The sequence below is a fragment of the Meleagris gallopavo genome, chromosome 3, assembly GCF_905368555.1.
Source record: "Meleagris gallopavo chromosome 3, MGAL_WU_HG_1.1, whole genome shotgun sequence".
Taxonomy (NCBI): Eukaryota; Metazoa; Chordata; class Aves; order Galliformes; family Phasianidae; genus Meleagris; species Meleagris gallopavo.
In genome coordinates, this window is record NC_139406.1 from 21,957,522 (window position 1) to 21,976,768 (window position 19,247).

Below are 19,247 nucleotides of genomic sequence, written 5' to 3' on the forward strand. Positions count from 1 at the left end.
CTGAAAACATGGCAGTTGTAATTTGGTGTATAAATACTGCCTGATATCTCAAATTAATCAGGTGCAACAGTTCTGATTGCTGTTGTTTCCAATGTCTGTGAGTCTCTCAGCACAATAGTGTTTCCAAAATGTGTTGGTAGTATCTAATGTGCAGTCTTGTCATTTTCTTCTTTTCAGAGAGATTGTTGATAATACAGGCAAAGAAAATGGTATTGACCTAATAATGGGTGATAGGACCTATCACTTGATTGCTGAGTCTCCTGAGGATGCAAGGTATGGAAATCATCAGGCTTTTTTGTTCTGCTTTTTAGCTTCCATGCCATTCTAACTTGTGCTTATCATTTTATTAGCCTGCTATCACCAAATAGCCAGGCTGTGTTAAACACATTGCATTGAACACTTTTTCCAAAGGCATGCTGGTATAAGAAAATCTCATGGCAGAATATTACAGACTCAGACTCTCAGGGAGTCAGACTCAGTGAAAATTTCCCTATAAGCTGGCTGTGTGCTTTCCTTGTTTTTAGACACTTAATGAAATACAGTATGTATGTAGAGAAGCAGTAACTGGCTTTTAATGATTTTCTTTTGCATTATCCTGCTGCATTTAGCTGCATAGATTAAATCAATATTTAAGATTCCTCTCAGTTACCTGAAATAATGTAGCATTTAGAGGTGAGATCTGTCTATCTAAGCAGAGCCTAAGTATTTTTCAGATAAAAGTTGCAGTGGGACCATTAGATTTTAGGATGAATGCATATTCATAAACAAGAGGAGCATGCAACAGTGTTGACCTTTCTACCAAATCAAAAAAAGATCTTACTTTTGCTGCTACCATATCAAATGGTAGGGGAGGGCTGCTAGGTGAGGAGCAAGCTTAACTTGTCAGATCAGTTCTAGTGTATATCTAATAAATAAATAAAATAAAGTAATCCCCACACTATTTGTTTTGAGATAATAATATGCTTGCCTATAAAATCAAACATTTGAATGAAGTTAACTTAGTAATCAAATCTTATTACCCATTGCGTTGCTGCCCGAAGGCCTGAGCACAGAATGCCTATGCCAACATTACTTGAGCTAGTTTTGTTCTGAAGCCTTGAAAGTTGCTTCATTTTTTGTCTTTTTTTTTTTTTTTAATCGTATGTATCATATTGCCCTGGAAAAAAAAATCAGCAATGCTTACAAGGCAGTCAGTGATTCAATTTTCAGCATCCTTAAAACCACACTTAAAAAAGTAATTCAACACTCCTTATGATTCTTCTGTGATGTGAGTAAATTTTAAAGGGAAAGATTAGCTAAAGTCTTACCTATTATACACGTGTACATAACCCACTAAATGCTTTGTAGGGATCAGTAAGGAATTGCCAGAATGAAGACTTGTGTCTGTTGTCATGAATCTCTTTTTTCCTAAGTGTGGAGGAGGAGACACTATACACTATTTTTGTGTATAATACACATAATACACCATCTAGATTAAATTATGTTTTAGCAATGTGTTCCATGTTTTCTTTTTTTCGTATTGATCTTAGTAAACTTTAATGTGGGAGATGTGCAAGGATTTCCAGATGGGCTCAATTCAAAGCCTTGTAACGTTTGACAGTGTTAAAAGTGAAGTACAAAATTATTGGACTGTGTTAGTTCTGGATCTGCTATAGAAAAAAATTATTTTGCACATGGGCTAGGTGATTATCTGGGGTTGCTTTTTGTTCATAAGAAAGGAAGAGAAAAGAAAAAAACGTGAACCCTTCCCAAAAAGGAATTCCTTTTTCAATCGTGATGACTGCGTACTTGAGCAGTAATGTTTCAGGGGTTAGCCACTGTTTCAAAACCCTCCTCTGTCTTTGTCCTTATTCCCGAGTTCTACTACTCAGCTGAAAGCCAAGGGATGTCCCAGGGGGGAAGAAAGTAAAAGGAGAGTAAAATCTGCCTTTGTCTTTTTGCCAAGTGCTGTGATGGATTTATTTTTCATTGCTTAGACAAAGATTACACAATGACATTAGGAAATCTCCAAATTGTTCTTTAAAATTGAATAATAAATTATTACTAACTGTGCATACAGTACTGTGAAGGCCTTTTTGTCATTTATATCAAGACTGACATTTAAATACATTTGCAGTTCCTGAGCCTAATGGAAAAGCTGAATTTAATTTGTGGGACTCTTCAGGTAGATGAGTCTTTCGTTTCTTTGATTGATAGCTCTTTCTCTTCAGACAACTTTCTCCTCATTTTGAGGGGTCTTCAGTGAACTTGTCTCACATAAGTAAGTAAGTGTAAAGCCTTTCTGTGCATATCTCCAAGTCTTAACAAAGGAATCAAAACTAAAAACATTCTCATCTTTTCTCCTTCGGTCAGGACTCTGAATCTTTCTTTTTCTTTCCTTTTCTTTACACTTTGTGTTATTCCTAATGAAAACATAATCTGTTGGAAAAGACTTGAGATGATAATGGCCATGATGGTACCTTTTGACAGACTACACATTTTCACAAACAATTTTGGCAGTTCAGTTTCCAGATGTCTACATTATGGAAAGCAGTTGCTTCTGAATGCTGGAGTTAAGGAGGCAGCATTTCAGTTTCATAGGCATAATTCTTTGACTATAGTGGCAGATAGTTTTACATTTAAAGCCATTAGTTTTGCATTTGTTTTCTCAACCTGGTGGTGGTGAACCCTCTGCACAGAAGTGAGGACTTAGTTTTAAAGGTTGGGCTTTTGAGTCCTTTGAAAACTCAGCCTCAGGTAGTTTTCATTAGAATGGTAAATTCTATCTCAAACAATGGCATTCAGGAACCTGCTGAACAAGTCAAGCGCTGCCCTCAAATTTCTTCCAGTGGAATTGCTTAGAGCAGTTTAGCTTTATCGTATGCAAATGCCAGAATGGTAGAGATTTCCCAGAAGCAGAAGGTGTGGTTGGAATTAAATCCCTCTGCAACTGCTGCTCAGCACCGAGGCCAGAGTACTGGAAATGTCTCTCCCAGTTCTCCTGGTGTGGAAATGTAAGGCTACTGGGGTGGTGCAAATTGGCTCTGGTTCAACCACATGGGTCCTTCCAGCTGCTGGATTTTCCAATGCTCCATTGGGAACAAGAACTGTAAAGGTAGTTCCTTGGGGTTTCTGTTCTTTTTCCTCTCTGGACTGTAAGGACATGATGTCCTCTTGGCCTTTGCAGAGGAATTGTTGTAAGTATTATGTAAGTTGTCACGCTCTCAGAGTAGCAGAATTTATAATCTGAAGGTTGGATTTTCCATTGAAGGCTTTGTATGTAGCTAGCAGTGGTTGGGTTTTTTTCCAGATGAAATGTGTATAATGTGTTACTAATACTTTCTTAACCCTCCGACATTTCAGTATGCTCAGTGCCAGTTTTCTGCCACATCTTATGCAAGGTATTTGTCTTCAGGAGGAAGGGTACGGCATGAATTTGGATAGGAGATCTGGAGGGGCTTGTTTGTATCCAGTAGTACCTGAACTGACATAAAGCTTCGCTGCTTGTATGCATGTTGACAAAAAGAATCTTAAGCAATTTCAAAAACCAGCAGAACCTGCTAAATCTCTGCAGAACAATGGTGACAAAAGGCATGTGCACAAGGGATGTTTCTTACACTACTGCCTTTCTCTCCACAGCCAGTGGTTTAGTGTTCTGAGTCAAGTCCATGCATCCACTGAGCAAGAGATCCGAGAGATGCATGATGAGCAGGCAAACCCACAAAATGCTGTGGTAAGTCAACATCTGAAGAAATTTTCAGAGCAAATATTTTCAGAAAACAAGGGACACTGGTGGCAGCAGCTTCTGACAGTCACCACCTAGTTTCCTTAAATGCACTGATAGCCAGGACACTGGCTAGAGGCTCCATGCCATAGGCCCTGTGCCTGTACAACAGGACAGGCTGATTTTCCTCCCCATCCCTGTCATTCACCTCAATGAAAAATGAGCATTGGTTTCTTTTTTTCCTTTGGTCCAGTTATTTGCCATACCATAGCGTACAGTTGAGTTTGGAGCCTTGCAAAGATACAGTTAATGAGCAAATTAAAAAACAAAGAGTAAAAAGATTTGAGATTACTTTGGTCCTGCATTTGTCATTCTTTACAACTTCACAATTTAGGTGATAAATTTGCTACTTTTGGGCAAAGGAAACTAAAACTTCTTCAAAAGGATGCCATTTATATTGGGTAGCACTTTTGGGGCAAAACTTCAGGCAGATTTGGAAGCGTAGAAGAGGAAGAGCAGTTTCTGAGCTGCCTGTGGCTTAACTGGAGATAATCTTTTACTGAATCTGAGTCTCCGAGTCTTCTCCTTTCTTAAATGGTTAGGAGAAATTGATGCCCAAATCTGCAGTTCATTTTGCTTGATCAAGGCTGCTGCTTCTTTCACATGTCTCTGAGTAAAGTACTGTGAGTAATGTAATAGTAAATATCTTCCTCCTTTTCTGCTTGGATATTTGTTTATAGGGTACGCTCGATGTAGGACTAATTGATTCTGTCTGTGCCGCTGACAATCCAGATAGGTAAGTAAGTTAGAACCATTCCTAGTGACTTTCTTCGTCTGCTTTTACTAGTCAAAGCCAGATGGTTTATACTTTAGTCTATATATTCTGCTGACCAACCATACATTCAAATGATTCATTATTGTCTACCTTTTGACAGTATCAAACACTGTGTTGAAACAGGAAAGGTAAGAGTGGTGTTCTACGTGGGGGCTTCACTAGCTTCTGGCATTGCTTCATATATTCAGCAGTTTTGTTACCAAGGTAGTCCAAAAGCAGAGGGTTAAGTATTTCTTTCACTTACACAAAGTAACACAGCTGAAAAAGAAAAGCGTATTTTTGAGTCCTTTTGTAGAATCATGGAATCATAGAACCACAAGGTTGGAAAGGACGTACAAGGTCATCTAGTCCACACTCCAACATCCTGCCATTTCCATTGCTACCACAGCTACTAAACCATATTTCGTAGCTCCACATCCAGATGCCTCTTGAACACTGCCAGGGATGGCGACTCCACCGCCTCCCTGGGCAGCCATTCCAGTGCCTGACCACTCTCTGAGAGAAAAAGTTCTTCCTCATGTCTAACCTAAACCTCCTCTGGCACAACTTGTGGGCATTTCCTCGGGTCCTGTTTGTTGCCTGGGAGAAGAGGCCAAACCCCTCCTCATCACAACCAAGTTGTAGAGTGCAGTGAGATCTCCCCTGAGCCTCCTCTTCTCCAGACTAAACAATAGCAACGAGTAGGCAGAAAATTCTTTTTAACGTTTTGCATTTTATCTTCCTTTGCAAGAATGTTGTATTCCACATGGAATAACAGTTTCCTAGAATAAAATTGTCTTTTATAACAAGCAAGATAATGCAGCATTAGAAAACAAACAAACTGTAAAAAAACCAGGGTATTCTTAATTCCCAAACTAGCAACAGTGTATTGAGAGATAAAATTAATCTGAGTTCAGGTTCTGGCTTGGGTTACAGGATTACTGGCTATGAGGTATATTATTTGCACTGTAAACGTTCATTCCAGTCCTCTCATTGCAAATGTATGAAACAGCTGTCTTTAGGTTACTGGTTTCTCCTTGGCTTACCAGCTTACCATGATCCGGATACTACAAGTAACTGTGATACAGTCACAGCCCAAGCTTCCTAAATAATAAAACACAGATGTCCAAAGCTTTCAAAATGTTAGTGAGACATGTCTAATGGTTTTGTTTTTTCTCTTGTAATTTTTTTTCTTTCCTTTTTTTTCTTTTTTTAGTTTTCTAAGAATGTAAATCAGGGATAGAAGGGTTTTCAATTAGGAAATTAATTTGACTGATGTAGGCAATAAAGTATTTCTGTCTTGACTAATGTGAAACCTCTGGTGCAGCTAAAAAGAGAGAAGCTGAGCAAGGAGCTCTATATTCAGAAAGATAGATGGGGCTTCTCTCATTTTCCTAAACTGGGGAAAAGGGGAGCCTGGAAGGTTGGCTACTGTTGGTTGTAACCTTGTTTGATAGCTTAATCTGCTTTAGTTTATACCTTAACTCTATCATTTTTCATGTCTCTTGCTATTGCTTTTCTTTTGGAATCACATTACGCAACTTTCTTGAGTGTGCTTCACACAGCTCAGTCTAAAGCTGACTCCTCCTCAATGATCAGCAAATTTACTCTGTTCAGTTCACATCTCTGTGTGTTTCCTCATCCACCACTTCTGAATAATTTAGCACTGCAGCACCAAAGTGACTGTGACCAAAACATTAAGTTCTGATCTCTCCTTACCTGCTTCTGTCACACTGCTGAGTGCTACCCACAACATGTTTTCTCTGGTTTTATTAAGGTATATTAAATATTAAATGCTACTAAAATATTCAAAGATATTCCTTCTTTCTATTTTTCTGAATTTGCATAATTAGAACTTATTTACACGCATTTCACATAACTTGATTTACTGTAATCTCTTTCAACCAGTATTCTAATTTTACCTCCTAATTATTTTATTTACTTTATATTGACCTCCATCTGGCTTTTAAACAGCACACACTGGTTTTGGACAGTGCGCAGTGCCATCATACTTGGGTGAACCAATCCCACAAACAATTCTAATGGGTTCTAAATTCTACCCAATTACCTTCTCACCAGGACAATAAAATGAAGATCTATGACTTTCCTGTGCATGGGGCAGCCCAGGCTGCATCATTCCCATTTTTTACATCTGGTGTAGCTCTTTGGAAATGGATGGATGTGGTCCTGGGCAACCTGCTCTGGGTGTGCCTGCCCCAGCAGAGGAGTTGCACCAAGTGACCTCCAAAGTTCTCTTCCAACCTCTGTGATTCTGTGCATTCCGAGATGAAAAAAATTGATGGTAAAGGGTTAAAGCAAGTGTTTGTAGGCTGAAAAACCTGCCCCTCTAATCCAGAGAGCCATCAGCACAGTTTGCTCGGGCTGGTTCTTCATGCTTCACTGAATCCCGTGTAGGATTGAATAAAAGCCAAACTCTCATTAAAAATAGATTGTACTGTCTGCAAATTGGGTTGCACTGCATTAAAAATAAAAGAGTCCGTGTTCACATGCTGTTTCACTACAGAGCTTTATAAACTGCAATTGGTTTTGGCTAATGGAACCACTGAAGCAGATACTCTAAATAAATCTGACCCTGAAATAAAGTTCTGATTATGATCAAAAGCTGATTAAAGATTGGGGGTTTTCTCACAATGGATTTGAGATATGACAAGTTGCAATTTAATTTAAACTTTTCCACCACGCAGAGCCCTGGCACTTTGGTGTGAATCTAAAGTAACTGTGTCTTTTTAAATGCATGGTGGTTTTAGCTGCAGTGCTGTTGAAATAAATGTTACAGAGATGGACAGTATTTATCTGAATACAGAATGCAAACAACGAGTAGTGTTTATGCTGATAGCAAGTGAGTTAAACAGTTCATTGATTGTAAAGGCTTTATCGATCTTCATTTGTTTTTGTAGACCCAACTCCTTTGTGATTATTACGGCTAATCGTGTTCTTCACTGTAATGCTGACACACCTGAAGAGATGCATCACTGGATAACGCTGCTTCAGAGGTCAAAGGGGGACACGAGAGTGGAAGGACAAGAATTCATTGTGAGGGGTAAGAACCAAGTTGAATAAAGTGAACAAAGGCCATTAACCAAAAAGGAGATTGTATGGTCTTTGTAGTATGCCAGCACAGCATGGTAATGCTGGAGCCTCATCTTTGTACAGTGGACTTTACTCACAAATTAATAGTTACGCTCCTGATGAGCCAAGTAAGAAATCACTGTAATGAGGACAAAATCAGTTTTGTGAGTTGACAAAAGAATTATTCTATCTGTTTGCCAAAGTTGAAACATTTTCATATGGATATAATACAGTATTTTCATCATTAAACTGTTTGGTAAGTTTAATTGAAGTTGTTTAATATGTTAGCTAAGCAATTCACATAATGTTTTTGTTGTTAAAAGCATGCAACTAACTTTTAGCAACTTAATTTGGTCCGACTTTGTTTTAAAAAAAAAAAAGTTTGATTCAAATTGTGTTTTTCACAGGATGGCTGCACAAAGAAGTGAAAAACAACCCAAAGATGTCTTCGTTAAAACTAAAAAAGCGTTGGTTTGTTTTGACACACAATTCTTTGGACTACTACAAGAGTTCTGAAAAAAATGCTTTGAAATTGGGTACGCTGGTCCTAAACAGCCTCTGTTCAGTGGTCCCACCTGATGAAAAAATCTTCAAAGAGACAGGTAATTGTATGCTCTGGTTTAAATGTGCTGTATTACCTTCTGTCCTACCTACCTTGTAATGCAACAAACACTGTCCAAGAATATTTTCAATGGATTATTACAGTTGCAGTTTGGTAAATCAAGTTCTAGGTCACTGAGGGATTTTACAAGGACTTAATGGGCAAAAGACCAAAGTAATAATGTACGCAGCAGTAAAAGTTGCTCTCACCAACATTCAGGTTATCATAGATGACCACTGTTGCTAAGTTAGCTTGAACTCTTACTCTTACACATCAAATACCTGGAGAAAGACAAATGGGGAGCGCTCTCCTCATACATTATTCTGTATGCTGAGGAACATTGGCGGAGCAAGTATAAGGATGTGCTAACCTATGTGCTATACCTGAGTCAGCTCCCCACTGCATTTTCAGAACTGGTTTTCAGCTCAGACATGGCTGTTTGCAAATGAGAAGCAACTGTTGACAGCCCTATATAATCTCACTGGGGTCACCAACACTTCAAAGAGAGTTTTGCTAGTGAAAGATGAAATGGATTTTCTTTAATTGAATCTGCTTCATAATAAAAAAAAAAAGCCTATACAATGATACAGAGAGGCATCTGGATTTGAAATGCTCTTCTTGTCATAGTTGCCACTTCATTTGTGTAAAATTAATGACTTTTTAATAGAAGTAGTAGCTCATGCATTACACCTGTTAGTATGTGTGCCGTAGATAATGAAAGACCCCTATACAAAATAATCCATTTACAGACAGGACTGGAGAAGCAGGGCCCATCAGCTGTGTCGCAGTAGTCCACTATATTGTCCTGTGATCACTTTTACTGTGATTACTGGGTGAAGTGGAAGGCTGTGCAGTGTTGACTGTGTTCTTATTCTTATGCCTTTTAAAGGAGAAGAAACTCCTTAAAAAAACCACATGTCTGTATTACAGCACTTACTTACAAGTTCTTTGTCTCTGAAAAGCTGCCAACACAATCCAGAATTCAGCACTCGATGTCCGATGGGACTGCATGTGTTTTCTAATAGAAGCTGTGGTATTTTTGCAGCTGTGGCTTCTGTGATTAATAATTTTTATTGCTGTCCTAGGCTACTGGAATGTAACTGTATATGGACGCAAACATTGCTACCGCCTCTATACCAAATTACTTAATGAAGCGACCCGCTGGTCGAGTGCCATCCAGAATGTGATTGACACAAAAGCGCCAATCGATACCCCGACTCAGCAACTAATTCAGGATATTAAGGTAGGAACAAACAGGTGGAGGTGAGAAAAAAAGGCTCTTTTGATATTTGAAATCAGTCTCTCTGCCTTTCAAGATAAAGCAGAAAATATGAGATTTAATCATGCAGTGACATGGGTTGAAGTTGTGGAACCAGCAATATTCACTCACTTGCTGAAGCAATTTCTATTTAAACAGTGTAATAACAAAGTATAAAGTGCAGTTTGGACAGGAAAAGTTATTTTTTGGGTTTTTTGGTTTTTGGGTTTTTTTTTTTTTTGTTTGTTTGTTTTGTTTGTTTGTTTTTTGTGTGTTTTTTTTTTGCATGAAAACAGTAAGAAGCTGTACTGGTTTGTGTAGCTTACCAGGTGTTGCTGTACCAGGCAGTAGAGTGCAGTGTGTGGGTTCATGGGTTAGCAGACCTCTTCTGCTATATCCTCTCTGAGATGCACACTAGGATGTGGACTAGACAGCTCCTGGGATTGTATTTTTTTTCCTTGTGTTTCATTTCTTGATATGTGATAGCTTGGGCTAAGCATGGATCTGCATGATGAGAAACATATTCAGTTAATGCTTACTGCTTTATGCTGGGGACATTGCATGTTACCAGAGGAGGTCTTCCTGAAGATTTCTGCTTTCAGGAGAGGTGATGATGATCTTCAGAAAAGAAACAGAAAATAAAAAAAAAGGCAAGGGGGAGAACTACTAACCTTTTCCCTTCATGAGAGCCTCCCCCATGGAGAAGAATTAATTTCAGGTCTGTGAAGGCTATTCTTCAGAGCAGTAGAAATATGTGGAAATTCAGGATTGACAGAAGACAGTGGTTACCCATTTGTCAGACCTGGGCTAAGAAAGTACAGTATTTAGCTGTCAAAATGGGTGCATCAGGTTTACAGCAGCTGTTTTTCTGGACTGTCTGGTTTATGATAGTTCCTGTAGATTACAGCTGATTGGTTTTGCTGTATAAATAATTCTAAAATAAAATGGATGACAAACATATGGATATAACTCCAGTCATGGAGTACTGGAGTAAGACAATTATAAAATGAAAACGCACTTCCGGAAACTGTATGAAACTTTATTTTTCTCTCCTGCAGCTCTACTGTGGTTAGTTTTTAATTGCATAGATAAAGTAGGCTTTCGCAAGTACTGAGGTTAGGAGGCAGTGAGCATCCATAGCCTACAGAGTGCTGCAGCAGCCACAACTGGAGTTACTACCAGCTAACACTGGTTACACGGATAACTAATCTTTTCACAGGGAACCTAAAGGCACAAAGCATTGCATCACTGCTAATGCTAGACTCAAACTCGTTTTTTTCTTACCCCAATAGGAAAACTGCCTGAATGCTGATGTGGTTGAGCAGATCTATAAGAGAAACCCTATTCTCCGTTACACTCATCATCCACTGCACTCACCATTACTGCCACTGCCGTATGGGGACATCAATCTAAACTGTAAGTTTTTGTGTCATGCTTTTCTCTATGAAAGACTAAGCTGTAGGACATGAGTTTTCAGTCTGTGGCAATATTACAGTAACGGTAGGCAAAATATATTTTTCAATGAAAAGTTTCCTTGTTCTCTTACAGAACAATGGGGGGTTGGTCTCGATGATCTCTAGAGGTCCCTTCCAACCCCTACAATTCTGTGATTCTGTGAAGATAGAGAACATCATTTTATCTAGCAGAGAACCATGGGCTTGTGGTGCACCTACAGGGGTGTTACAGATAGGAGGATTGCTGTTGCTGCTGTAATGCTGATCTGTTACTCTCACCTATGCAACTGAGAAGACAGTTTGAAAGCCTGGCACTGAAATGCAGAATTAAGCCCAGTTCATTCAGTCTCCCTGAATCCCTCTCAAATCGTTACTGTTTCATACCCTGTGAAGGGAATTGCACAGCTTCCAATTCAGAACAAGTGTAAGGTTCATCAGTTGTGATGGGAAGTGTTACTTATGTGGCAAAAGTGGAAATGATTTGAAGAAGTAGTGATTTGCTTACTCCTGAAGCAGGTGTAACCATGTCTTTAAATATCTCTTGTTCAGTCACTAACTTAGAAGTCTGTTTTAAATTAATTGTTCACAGCTATTGATGATTATGAATTTAATGTCCTTAAGTGGATTTACTTATGTTGCAATTGTGTATTAAACAAGGTATGACTCAGATCAGAAGCTTCATCTCTGGAAGGTGGGTGGGATGTTGACAGCTGATTAAAAGCTAAGGTACTTCCTGATAACTCAAATGATATCTTGCTGCTCAAATGACAAAGAGAATTAAAACCTTAGTAGCTTTTCCCTTATCTTTCCCTTCCTCCTCCTGTCCAATGGCAAGGCATTATTCCGTTCTTGTCACTATAGCTGCTAGTCCCATGCACAAGGTCTCTGTTCCCCATGGACAGAGAAAGCGAGCTTCCTTTGAGGTAGAAGTCTTTCCAAAGTCTTCCATATTGTAAATGGAGCTCCACAGATGGACTGATGCTCGATTGTTGCCTTGACTTGCAGTTGAGTTCCATTTACATTCTGTAACAGAATACTGGCTGGTTAGAAGCTTAATATTTGTAACATATGTCTGTACAGTTTTGTGCTTTGATGTCCAGTAGGCCTAATTGATTCAGACATCAGAGTGATCTCTTCCACCCCTTGAACCCAAGTACTGCATGGTGCTTTTAAGTATGTTGTGAAAGTCGTGAGCCCATGCTGAATAATCTGCAGTACGAGAACCAATCGCCGCCTTTTCCAGCACTGGAAAAGAAAGTTGCAGTTTCATGGCAGAGATCTTGTCTTATTAGTATTGTTTGGATTTAACTGAACTTCTACTGCAGTAGACAAAAATGATGTTGTGTATCTTTGTCACTTTGCATAAGGCACTTCTGCTTTACCGCACTTACAATCTGATTAGCTTATCACTTTCTTGTGACAGTGGCAAAGCAATGCACTCTCGCAGTGTGGATTGCTCTGGAAGGAAGTTTCTCCATAAAAAACCAACAATCTGATCAAGCAAGATATATATTTTAAGCTAAATTATCAGAAAATTTAAAATGGTAGTTCATGCAATTCAGAATAAATCTTATTAGCAGAATAGCTCATAGAATGAGTTAGCACCATACATTTGAGATGAAAATCATCCTGCATAATAAGGGCTGTAAAGTATCACTGAACAATTCCCATGCTGATTCTGAGTGCTCTCTTTTTCATTTCTCAGTCTAAACACTGTTCTCCCCATTTTTTTGTTTGTAGTGCTGAAAGACAAAGGATACACAACTCTGCAAGATGAAGCAATCAAGATATTTAACTCTTTACAACAGCTGGAGTCTATGTCTGATCCCATCCCTATAATTCAAGGTATTCTCCAAACAGGACACGATTTACGACCTCTTCGAGATGAGCTCTACTGTCAGCTCATCAAGCAGACCAATAAAGTGCCTAACCCTGGGAGCATGGGGAACCTGTATAGCTGGCAAATACTCACCTGCATGAGTTGCACATTTCTGCCAAGTCGCAGCATCCTCAAATATCTCAAGTTCCATCTCAAAAGGTGAGGAGATTTCAGGAATGGAAATCAAGTATCCTGAGGGACGCTACTGCAAAACTGAGCTGTCAAAATTCTATTTGCTTTTTTTCTGCTGTACCTCAGTGTAGTTTTGTCTTCATTCAGCCACTGTTATTGACAAAAGGGGCGTTGATTACAACAAGATAATTGCTATTATCTTGCTGTCAGATCTGAGCCATTACAATGTTCCTGTAGTTACTGATACAAAAGTAGATGAGTTCTTGCTTTCCATTAGGTTTGGAGAACAAAATGACCATGTATGTTTTCCCACAGTGTAAACCACATCAGAACACTTTGCTTGACAGTGAGATGAAGCTTTGAGTGTGTCAATTAAATAGCATAGAGGATACAGAGGTCATAGAATCTTAGGGGAGTATTTTGTCACTTTCAGGAAAAAAAACAATTCTCAAGTAAGTAAGTTTTCTATGTCACAGACTGGCAGCTTAAAGCAATCTTTGTCTTCCAGGGTTCGTGACCAGTTTCCAGGATCTGAAATGGAGAAATATGCACTTTTTACTTACGAATCTTTGAAGAAAACCAAATGCAGAGAGTTTGTGCCGTCACGGGATGAAATAGAAGCTCTGATCAGCAGACAGGAAATGACATCTACAGTTTATTGCCATGGTGGTGGCTCCTGCAAGATAACAATCAACTCGCACACTACAGCTGGAGAGGTGAGAAGAGATGACAGAACAGCTATGGCACACAACCAGTTCCTGTTCACATGACAGTTCCAGCCAGTAGCAGCAGTAAACTTCAGAAGCTCCAGGGGTGTCTCCAGCAGTTGAGAGGGCACAGTTGTTCCAGTCAGGGAAGGGGAGGGAAGACTTACAGGTCTTTGTACCCCATCCTGTATATATATATATATATATATATATATATATATATATATAGTGTATATGAACTGTACTTACTCTGCAGAGAAGTATCCAACTGCAGTTCTCCCTAGTAGGACAAAATACAAGAAAGACTTACAACTCAGTAGAGGCCTTACTGGAATAACTTCAGTAGATACCGGCGTGTGTGAGAGCCACGTTTCTTGCTGAAGATGGACCACTGTATCTGAGTTGTTGAAATACAGTGGTTATATCTGGCCAGGTGATGGTACATGCATGTTCTAAAATAATCATCCTTACTCAGGATAAAAGTTGAATTGGAATTATTTATAGTGACAGTGAGAATATCTGAGGAGCATTTTTAGCCTATGGAAAGCTTAACTCTGAATTTTCTCCTATTTGTTTGTTTTGCCTCTGTGGTCCCACCTTTCCGTGCTGTGGTTCTTCACGTACTGTTTTTCATTAGGTGGTTGAAAAGTTAATTCGTGGTTTGGCCATGGAGGACAGCAGAAATATGTTTGCTTTGTTTGAATACAATGGAACTACTGATAAAGCAATTGAAAGCAGAACCATTGTGGCTGACGTCTTGGCAAAGTTTGAGAAGTGAGTGTGCTTCCCTTTCTCTCACTGTTCTAATAAGTTGCAGTTAATACATTTACAATGGCAGCAATGCTGAATTCTCTCTTTCCTTGCTTGTTTGTGATGACACAGCTGAATTATGCACTTGCCTATTTGTGGAAGGAACAAAAGCATCTTCATTTCTGTTTTTTTGGGGGTTTTTTTGTTTTTTTTTTAACAAATTAATGAGCTGCTTATTTACTTGGGTTTGACTTTTCTCAATCTTGACACCAGTAGAGTAATATTTGTTATTATTATTTCCACATTTTCCTTTCCAATACCACAAAATTTTCTACCATTACTAAAATTGCAGCTGTCTCAGTTTTGGGAGAACTGAATTCCAGGCAATCATTGCCATTCTGAGTGCCACTGTCTAACTGCACGTGGAAGTCACCACAGAATGGATCATAACATTTTTCTTACCAATGAAATTTGAACTACCATAGTGTTGCAGTAAGAAAATGTAGTGCAAGTCTACATTCCTGTTTGTCTCCTTACACTATATGCATGGCAGTCAGCTTCCTTTACCTATATAATAATGGGGGGAAAAAAGGATTGGCTAATGAGCAATCACATTTTTAACAGAACTCAATAATGTTGCTTTTGTCAACAGTTGACTGAGTCACAAATAAAAGATTGCCAAAAGAATTTGTGTTAGAAGAAGTTGACTGAGAACTGAATCAACATTTCTAATTCCTCAATTAGGGATTCCTTAGTTTCTAAATATATATATTTAGAACCCAAGAGTGAGGTACACTGATGAAAAGAACTAACTGCTGTCAATAATACCAGATTGATACCAGGTGCGAGAAAGAAAAATTCGACTAGTGTTAGATTGTTCAGGTGTCAGTTTAGAAAGGAGTTTGATTACAAAGATCTGATCTCTCTTCCCCTTTTCACACACACGAGTAGGCTTTCTGCCACTGCTGAAGCTGGGGAGATGCACTGGAAATTCTACTTCAAGCTCTACTGCTTCCTGGACACAGAAAATGTCCCCAAAGATAGCGTGGAATTTGCCTTCATGTTTGAGCAGGTAAGGAGATAGGTTTTATTTTGAAGCACTTATAAGAGAAGGAAGAAGCAAGAAGTCTAGTCACCATGGGGAATGTTCTGACTGAGCATCTTGTTTGGCTAAATGTGCTTCTCAAGCAGCATCAGCTTATGCTGATGTAACTGATTGACCTTGAATTTCCAAAAGATTAAATCAGTTGTGCAGAGATCCAGGATTTGAGACTTGGTTCAGAATCACAATCCTTGTGCTACAGACCGCAATAACATATAAACATTTTCTTAATTTTATTATTAAAGATGTGCTTTTTTCCCTCAGTCATGTTTATTACAAAGCTGTGGAAGGGCTTTGCTCATTTGGTTGGAAACATCAGTTTCACAGTCAGATTATTAAATGCAGTGAGTAAAACCAGATAGCCATTTCTTCCTAACATATAGTTGCAGATGACATCCCAAATAAGCATTTTGATCCAGATTTTCTCCCCTTCGCACATTTTTTTCCTTCTTAGTAATCCAGTGTTCCTACACATTTGGGTTCTGTACTAGTAAGTGCAAATTCCTCTTGAGCAAGATCATCAATTGCCTTGAAGTTCTTCTGGTAAACCCTGCCTTATCCAGCTGAACGATCTGGCATGAGAATTTACCACACCTGATTGATGTGATGGATTATTTATTTCAGATCCAGTGTTTGCTTTGCACAAAGTCTACGTCCTGTTTCTCAGTCTTTTTAGAGACTTTGTTTGTACATGAAAAGCAATCTTTGTCCCCACTTTAGGCTCACGAAGCAGTGATTAGAGGACACTATCCTGCTCCTGAAGAAACCCTCCAGGTCCTTGCAGCTTTGCGTCTCCAGTACCTTCAGGGAGATTACACTCTGCATACCACCATACCAGACCTGGAGGAAGTCTATCCCTTGCAGAAGCTGAAGTCTCGGATTACTCAGTCTACCAAAACATTCACTGCAACAGAGAAGGCTGAGAAGAAACGAGCCAGCTTTCTTGAAGGAACGCTGCGGAGGAGTTTTCGCAGCGGCTCTGTCAGCAAACAGAAGGTTGAAGAGGATCAGATGTTAGACATGTGGGTCAAAGAGGAAATCTCAGCTTCCAGGACTAGTATTATTGACAAATGGAAAAAACTGCAGAGGATGAACCAGGAGCAGGCTATGGCAAAGTATATGGCTTTGATTAAGGAATGGCCTGGCTATGGGTCAACGCTGTTTGATGTAGAGGTGAGTAAAACCTTCCGAACACTCAAAATACAGCTTATACTGTGTGGTTCGTGATTTCATCACAATGCTCAGACAGCTGATACAATAAAATGTTATGTGTTAAAAGCATACTCTAGTTAGCATGCATTGTAGCCATTTAAATCCACTACTTACCATAAAATAAGTGAGTATTTTATGGGACAGAGGCAGTATAGGTCGGGTACAGGCTTAGGAGAAGCATAGAGCACTGCATTCAAAGATGGACTAGCAGTACTTTTTTTTTTTTTCTTTTTTTCCCAAAACGGTTACAGACAAGAACCTCAACAGTAAGTGTGGCGTGGCTCCCTCTGTTACCTTCACTTTTAATTTCCATTCTTCCCTCTAGTGCAAAGAAGGGGGATTCCCACAAGAACTGTGGCTCGGAGTCAGCGCAGATGCGGTTTCTGTCTACAAACGTGGGGAAGGAAGGCCTCTGGAAGTGTTTCAGTATGAACACATCCTGTCGTTCGGAGCACCGCTTGCCAACACCTACAAGATCGTGGTGGATGAGAGAGAGTTGCTTTTTGAGACTAGTGAGGTAAGAGCAAGAAGGCATCTTTTACTACTCTAGTCTTCCTATTCAGATAGTCAGACTACTTTGTAATTAAAGAATTTGCTGCAAATGTTACCAGGTTTTTTTAAAAATCCCTGTAAAGCTAAAAGGAAAACATAGTGAGATGGATAGAAATACTGAGCGTCGCTATTTAGCTGCAAAAGACTTTTGTTGAAAGCTCAGTGGTTTTATATTGTTAGCGTAGAATTCATTCACATAGAGTTGCCTCACTCAGGACTCGATGCTCTTTCTATTCTCTTGGCAGGTGGTTGACATTGCAAAGCTGATGAAAGCTTACATCAGTATGATTGTGAAAAAACGCTACAGCACCTCTCGATCAGTGAGTAGCCATGGAAGTCAGGGCAGCTCCAGGTGAAAATAAAGCCAGTTCTGCTGTGCTCTAAACAGAAGATATTGCTCCTTGGCCTCAAGATGACCTGGCGATACTGATCACATCTGTTGACAAGCTAACCAAGTACCTGAATTTCCAAGGAAAATACCTTCCAGCCTTCTTTTTAGAAAGACCACAGGGTGAGGAGGGAAAAATCAGCTGAAATACTCACTGGCAGTTCCACATACTGGAACTGCTGGCTCATTGAAAGCTTTCCAACGTCTTATTACCTTCAGTTGATGTAACAGATGCCTTAAGACTTGATCCACTGCAACACAAGCAGTATTAAGTGCCTTACGACATTAAACTTGCCTTGTATTGACCTAAAATTGCTGGTAAAAATCAAGGGGAATTTTTTTGCCCTTACAGAACACTGAAAACAGAGTTGTATTCATCCATTCTGCACTAACTTACTGGTCTGCATATATGTGGGAAGAGGGAGGGGAGAAGAGCAAGGTATATTTTTTTTTGGAGAGCTGCTGGCAGCCTTCCTGAGAGATGCCACCACTTAGTTTCCCCTCGCCTCCACTGATGTGCACGTTGCACATGCCTATTTGAGCTGTCGGTAAATTTGACTAATTTTATTCTGTATTTCGTAAGTCCTTCAAAGCAAAGGGAATAAGTATGTGCAATGGTGTAAACAGTCTTTCTGTACATTTTAATAGTTCAGAGCTATAGTTGTTACAATTGTATGGTTACTTTATGAGCAGTTTTATTAACAGGTAAATTCCAAAATTTTCTTACATTGATTTTACTATTGCAAATATATATTACCATATGAGTAGCAGAAGCCTGTGTTCTGTATCTGCTGTATTATAGAGATGTAGCTGAGAATATTTATAGACTGCCCTAATGCAGAAATACAGTTATCAGTTCCAGTGCTCCATAATGTCAGCTTAAGTTTTTAATATTTTCTTTTAAAGGCACCGCTCACTTACAATCGTGGCTGGACTCTCAGAGGTCGGAGCCATTCAGAGTTGAGTAGAGAATGCAAAGTTGTACAACGCAACTGCTTTAATACGGAGTTCTCTATTTTACCTGGTTGCCTAATGAAGGTTCTTGACAGTACCCTGTAAATACATTGGGGAATATCAGCTAATAGTACGCTGATTTTGGACTTCTATTTTTGTACAGAAATACTGTAATATAAAGCAAAACTTTGATCAAAGGTATCTTTTAATTCACAGAAAAGAAAGAAAGAAAGAAAGAAACCTGAAAAATTGTACTGTTATTAAAAAAACTCAGCCTTTAAGGAATTATGCCTACTTACTCAAAAACAAACAAGTCCAGCAATAAAGAAAATGTATGTATTGTCTTTTGTTTTCACTCTGTACCGCGTTGGATTTGCAGCAAACCCTTAATTTTGCCAAGCCAAGAACACAGTGTGACTCCATATGTGCTTTTCTTGAAAAGATACACGTGTTTGTGCTGTGTTGAGAAGTTCCCATATGCTCAAAACGACCTACTTGATCAAGATACGTGTCAGTTACACAAAAACAACAAAAAGGAAGGACTGCTGAGCAATCCCACTCCACAGGCAGTATGCAAGTAAAGCTTTTGCTATTTGCATAGCCACAGTGTAAGCTAGCTGTTTTTTATTAGCCACATACAATACATGCACA

At 39.1% G+C, this 19,247-nt stretch overlaps 1 protein-coding gene across 1 annotated transcript in view; it reads left to right on the plus strand.

Moving 5' to 3' along the window:
• MYO10 (myosin X) overlaps positions 1-18,940 on the plus strand; it is a 151,195-nt gene extending 132,255 nt beyond the window's left edge. The window contains exons 28-41 of the mRNA XM_085220426.1: positions 178-273; positions 3,619-3,712; positions 4,444-4,499; positions 7,436-7,578; positions 8,015-8,209; positions 9,294-9,451; positions 10,759-10,882; positions 12,661-12,958; positions 13,440-13,647; positions 14,276-14,412; positions 15,340-15,460; positions 16,211-16,663; positions 17,028-17,219; positions 17,500-18,940. Coding sequence (XP_085076552.1) covers positions 178-273; positions 3,619-3,712; positions 4,444-4,499; positions 7,436-7,578; positions 8,015-8,209; positions 9,294-9,451; positions 10,759-10,882; positions 12,661-12,958; positions 13,440-13,647; positions 14,276-14,412; positions 15,340-15,460; positions 16,211-16,663; positions 17,028-17,219; positions 17,500-17,610 — 2,386 coding nt within the window. The 3' untranslated portion in view covers positions 17,611-18,940. The remainder of the gene's footprint in view (positions 1-177; positions 274-3,618; positions 3,713-4,443; positions 4,500-7,435; positions 7,579-8,014; positions 8,210-9,293; positions 9,452-10,758; positions 10,883-12,660; positions 12,959-13,439; positions 13,648-14,275; positions 14,413-15,339; positions 15,461-16,210; positions 16,664-17,027; positions 17,220-17,499) is intronic.
• The last annotated feature ends 307 nt before the right edge of the window (positions 18,941-19,247 follow it).